Genomic DNA, 5605 nt, shown 5'->3' with positions numbered 1-5605 from the left:
CCCACTTTCACTTCTACTGGGTACTACAGAACGAGGGGCTCTGGATATTTGAAATGTTATTCGAGATTTACCACTATATGCACTAAGGACATCAGGCTCATAGCCGTATGCTGCATCTCAAAATCCAATGTTCTAGCTAAGCCTTGACAAGAGCCGGCTCAACGGGCCTTCCTACCTGTTCCTCTAATTGCGACGGTGGATGCAGTTGGGACTGTACATGCTCTGCGACTCCAGCCAGCACGGAATGCAGCCGCCGTGGCTTGTGAAGGGCTCGGCGAAACGGGGGGACGCCTGCAGACGCTGCTGGTCGAGCTTCGGTGGGCCCGGAGTAGCGCATTGGTGAGGCGCCGTCGGGCAGTTGAAGGTCGAACTAGTGGTGGCGTCGGTGTCGGGCCAAGCCGTGTCGAAGGGTTGGGGAGGGTAGGCGAGGGTATCTGGATGGCGGAATGGGATTACCTCGTGCCGAACCCTTGGCTCGTTGTTCCTGGCCTTGCAAGTCATAATGGCGAGATTGCCGTGGAGGCTTCGGCGGGAGTATAGCAAAGTCACACGTTGAGATCGTTTTCTGGCAAGAAGTGATAATCATGCAATTGGTGTTTGTTGTCAACATCAATTCTGGTGCAGGCTTGAAGTACAAAAAGTGGCGTTTTAAAGACCTGGCCCGCCAAAAGTTTTGTTGCCTGCCAAAAGTTTTGCCGCATGTCAAAACTTTTGCCAAGTGACAAAACTTTTGCAGCTGGTAGCTCGATGCATGTCACTACCTAGGTAGGTCATATGGCATGGGGGCTATTGCCAGGTCGCATGCCAAGATTTCGAAAGGGCGACCAGTTAGACGGTTCGAAACAATGCCAGCAACGTGGCACCGTATATCGCGCGCGAGACCTCAGAGAACCTTCGCCAACAACTCAAAACGAGCATCCAGCTCACAAGTTGCAACTACTTGTCCCGGCGTTCATCGCTTCTTTTGCCAACTTTCTGCGGCCCTGGCGGCCCATGCAACCTCCTCAAAACCTGCCGACGTCCAGATGTCCAGGGGACGGCACATCCCCCCGCACGAGTGGCAAGACCATAAGGAAGCCATCCAGCATCTCTACTATGAACGACGACTTCCGGTGCAGAGCAAAATACAAGAAACAGACCTCGTCCGTACCATGAAAAAGGACCATAATTTTGACGCAACGTAAGCTCGATGCTCTGAGCCATCATATGCCACTCCCCAAGCAGCTCCTTTAACGCGACTCCAAAAGTGCAGCCCAGTACCACGCCCAGCTCAACAGATGGGGTCGGCAGAAGAACCTTAAGAAAGAGGAGGCAGGCATAATGATAGCCGTTCTTAACTGGCTAAAGGAAAAAAAGGACATGGAAGCTAGGCCTGTTATCTCGGGCAAGCCATGGGGGAAGGCTAGGCTGAACCGTACGCGGCGACACGTACGCGACGGCATCCCGACAGAGGACGCTCGCCTGATGATACAGCGTAAGTTTGTCTTCCCTCGACCATTTTTTAATACACTGATGATGTCTGAACTCTCAGGTTTACCTCGAGAGGTGACTATCGAGGTTCTTGATGAAGATAACATCTGGGTACCGTACAAAGACCAGAACACTATCACGGATGAGAACTTGACACTCCCATCGCCCAAGAAAGACGGGCAGCTCACTGAACCAAGCGATTCGCTGGCGACTGAGCAGCTATACGAAGCAGAAGCCTCTGACCCGAGAGTCGAATGGGGAGGAGGAGGTGGGGCCGGATTCTTCTCGCCCATCTGTTCGGATACCACATCTCTCATGGAAAGGTTCTTGAGCAATACTGTCGATCTCTCTTATTGTCTACTTGAATCTCCGGAATGCAGTCTGAGTAGTCGGTTTTCAAACATGAGCTTGGGTTCGAAACCTCGAAAATAACTCTTCCCAGATCCTCCATTGCCCGATCGCATTCTTATTCTTAGTTCATCGGGCTAGACTGCTCGACCACAACACTTGAAGATTCCACAGTAACCCATGAAAGTGATGTGACTGTCTGATCGCCACGGCTATGTAGCCTCGCTAGGCTCTATATGCAGCCTGTGGGGCAAACCCAACACGCATACGTCGCTCTGGATGTGACCTGTAAACCGAAGGCCAGGGCTTCTGGGTCAACCCTCGGCAACAATAACAGTACTTATGTACTAGAAACAGGACAGGCTTCACGTGGGAATGAGTTCACACATAGGCACATCATTGTGTTGTGCGATGATCGTACACTCTCAGCACTATTGCCGAAGAGGTGCCAGCCTGATAGTAATTAAGTATCAAGTACCCGCCCCATATTTTCAGAGCTGGAGGCTATTTCTCTAGACATCTGACAGCCAAGATCAGCACGCAAATTTTGAGGTGATGCCGCTCGACTTTGCTGTCCTGTTTTCTTCTCTGCAGAGGCAAGCGACAGATGTGAGAAGTCTACCACGGTCAGACGCTCACTACGTACAGCGTAAACGTACCGCGCCAAAACGGAACTACTGGCATAAGTTTCCTTCTACAAGAAACGATATTCAGGCACAAGAGTTGCTCATGACAAGCTGAAGTCGGGGCTGAATGCAATCCCCGCGTTTGTGCAGCATTCCCCACGGCATCCCTCGTAGCCTCGTCGATCCAGCCCGGCCGGCAACCCGCCCTTCACTGATGGAAGCGATCTTCATAACGCCAATCTCGAATCAAGGGCGGGACGAGAGTAGGCCATTGACAAAGGACGTCAAATCAGGGCCCCAGCTAATGAGAGCGCCAGGCACGGATGAGAGTGCGGCTGAGTTCAGCCTGGAGCTAAGCTTTCCGAAGGCTTGCATAACTTAACCACCACGCCTGGCTTTAGCTCTCTTTTGCTTCTGGGAGAGCTGTCGGTCCCGAGAGCTTGGGTCGCGATGCATACAGCGAAATGTCGGCTGCAATATTTGGACCTGAGTGAAGAGCTCACAACGAGGGATAGTAGAAATACAGAGAGAACCTCCCTTTGGAAAGTCGTATTTGGCCAGACGCGCACTGCCACAAATACGCAGAAGACATTGACACAGTCATCAAACGATAAGATGGCCAAATTCTCTTTCATTTCATATCTCTTCTTCCTCTTCGCGGCGGTCCTCTGTGCCGGCGTCGAAGCCAGCTACGGCCGCATTCCTACGCGTGTCAAGGAGGGCCAGAGTATCCAGCGCGCCATCAACCGCGCGCAGCCCGGAGACACCATCCTCGTGGGCAAGGGCACATACCGCGAGCAGATCACCATTAGCAAGGATGGCATCCGCTTGATCGGCGACAAGGCCATCCTCCGGCCCCCCGTCACAGCACCCAAGAAGCCCAACGGCTGCGTCGGGCTGGCGGGCGACGGTACGGCGGCGGGCATCTGCATCATCGGACCCAAAGTCAAGCTCGACCCCTTTCCCGGCCAGGAGCACCGCAAGGTGGCGTCCGTTGACAGAGCCGTCCGCGACGTGCGGGTCGAGGGGTTCGAGGTCCGCGACTTCCAAGGCCTCAACATCGCCATCGTTGGCGCCAAGAACACCGAGGTCAAGCACAACACGGTCGTCGACGGCACAGCCTACGGCATCCTGACAGTCGGCTCGGTGGCGACGCGCATCACCGGCAACAAGGTGTCGTCGTCGTCGCTGCTCTTCATCGGTATCTGCATGGACGACAAGTCGGATGTGGCGGTGACCAAGACACAATCTCCGACTACGGCATTGGCCTCTGCGTGCAGACCAACGGGGCGCGCGTATCTCACAACACGGTGCGCAACTGCTGCGCCGGCGCCTTTGTCGACCCCGGCATCGACGGCGCCCGCGTCACGGACAACCGCATCAGCGACTCGAACCCGTTCTGCCCATCGGCCGGGGGCGTCTCCATCGCCGGCGCGACCAACACCAAGGTCTCAGGCAACAAGATCTCGGGCATCACCGACAACGGCAAGCCGGAACTCATCTCCTCGGGCATCGCCATCTTCGACTTCCTCGGCCGCGTGGCCTCGAACAACGTCGTCGTCAACAATGTCCTGAAGAAAAACGACCAGGACCTGCTAGTCGACACCACCGGCGCGAACAACAAGGTTGCCAACAACAACTGCGCGACACCCGAGGCTCTCTGCAAGAAGTGAGACGCTGTGCTGGCAAGTCTTTGGGCCTGTGCTGTGCTTCGAGACTGGTGTCTAAGCAGAGAGTGTGCTATCCACTGTGAGGAGCACTACGAGTGTGGCGGCTAGAAAATGAAGGGGGAAAGACTGAGCGAGGAAGGGCAGGTCATGGAAATTACTTTATTCGACTTCACAGTATGAATGAATGAATGAAGTCGAGGACGCATGTGCTTAGTATGCGGCGAGGTTAATAGATACACGAATCGCCCCGCTTGTGTCGAAGACCTCTTTGCATAATGCGGTGGAATTCTGTGTCAATGTTTCCAGAAAGCTGTGACTTGAATGCTGGAAATCAATCGAGAGCCTGATACGAGATGGCTTCCGTTATGTACGTTCATGAATATGATCCTCATCTGATGACGGGTTGACAGCTATCAGAGGTGTCGCCAACAATATATGCTGAGATTTTCTATAGAGCCTCTACTGTTCGCAGCCAGATTCCAGTCTTGAGCTTGATCATGGCCAAGACGTTGTGTGAGGCCGGAACAGCGTCCTGATCCCCCGAGACAAAGGTCATGTCGAAGTGTTGTATACTTGGCCATCCTGAAGGGCCCAAGACTTGTGGAATGGCACGAAAGTCGGTACTGGACTTTTGGGTTCTTGCCCAAAGGCCATATGTCGCAATATCTTTAAGAATCTGTCCGGAGAGCACGGCGCCGATAGCTGTTGATGTTGGTCTTGCCATCACTGTCAACTTGGATTGTCTCGTGCTGGAGTAGGAACGAAACATGTCGTAATAGCCTTCAAAATAAATTCGAACGACTCGAGATCTGCACACGTCAGGCTGGGTGCCTTCCACGAATCTGACTCGGCACAAAACTGGTGAGGACGGAAGTTATAGATTTCGCATCTCATTGGGAAGCAAAGCAGACAAGTCCTGTCTGTACACCAGCTTCGTACAGATCGATACGTTATTTGGAGAGGACATGTGCCAGCAATGACTTTATGCCTGCTCCAAGTTCAAGCTCTCCACGCCCTCCCAGGACACTGGAGCCAATAACACGGGCAAACTGACCAGGATCAGGCAAAGTCTCAAGCTGTCTGTTGGAGCCATGACAGATATAGGAGCTGTGCCGAGTCCCGAAGTTGCACGATCGCTGCGGCAGACCTGGCGGGGCCACCGTAGAGTGCGCTGAACTTCCTTAAAACGAGGCGGTTCTCGAGGCAGTTTCAATTGATATAGCTCAGGTCATTGTACAAGTCGAATGGCGCAACGTCGCTCGATCGTGTCGGCGTGGGGCTCAGAACAAGTTGGAGATGTCATCGAGTATCTCGAATGGCAGCTTGCGGATCGAGGTGGGCTTCAGCGCTGGTGAGACGGCATTGGTCTCTGTTTCCCGCATCCTGGGCTTCCTGTTGCCCATGTTGCAGCTCGATGCACGTCTGTCGTTCTGCCTGTCCTTTCCCGTGCTTGCTCTTCGTCCAAGGATGAGCACCTGATGCAGCTTCTGT

General features: G+C 53.8%; 3 protein-coding genes across 3 annotated transcripts; 2 read left to right on the top strand and 1 right to left on the bottom strand.

Annotated features, from left to right (window-relative positions):
• Positions 1-183: 183 nt before the first annotated feature.
• Positions 184-501, bottom strand: VDBG_04092 (predicted protein; the record flags this gene model as incomplete). The annotated part of the gene is made up of 1 exon (XM_003006093.1): positions 184-501. The coding sequence occupies one exon, from the start codon at positions 499-501 to the stop codon at positions 184-186; it is 318 nt and encodes a 105-aa protein (XP_003006139.1).
• An 819-nt stretch (positions 502-1320) lies between these two features.
• On the top strand, positions 1321-1902 carry VDBG_04091 (predicted protein; the record flags this gene model as incomplete). The annotated part of the gene is made up of 2 exons (XM_003006092.1): positions 1321-1474; positions 1532-1902. The coding sequence occupies 2 exons, from the start codon at positions 1321-1323 to the stop codon at positions 1900-1902; spliced, it is 525 nt and encodes a 174-aa protein (XP_003006138.1).
• A 1157-nt stretch (positions 1903-3059) lies between these two features.
• Positions 3060-4117, top strand: VDBG_04090 (conserved hypothetical protein; the record flags this gene model as incomplete). Its single annotated transcript, XM_003006091.1, has 2 exons — positions 3060-3671; positions 3725-4117. The coding sequence occupies 2 exons, from the start codon at positions 3060-3062 to the stop codon at positions 4115-4117; spliced, it is 1005 nt and encodes a 334-aa protein (XP_003006137.1).
• Positions 4118-5605: the final 1488 nt, after the last annotated feature.

Source organism: Verticillium alfalfae, genomic scaffold, assembly GCF_000150825.1.
Source record: "Verticillium alfalfae VaMs.102 supercont1.4 genomic scaffold, whole genome shotgun sequence".
In the NCBI taxonomy this organism is placed as follows: domain Eukaryota; kingdom Fungi; phylum Ascomycota; class Sordariomycetes; order Glomerellales; family Plectosphaerellaceae; genus Verticillium; species Verticillium alfalfae.
Note: the sequence above shows the minus strand (reverse complement) of the source record. Positions and strands in the feature narration are given on the sequence as shown.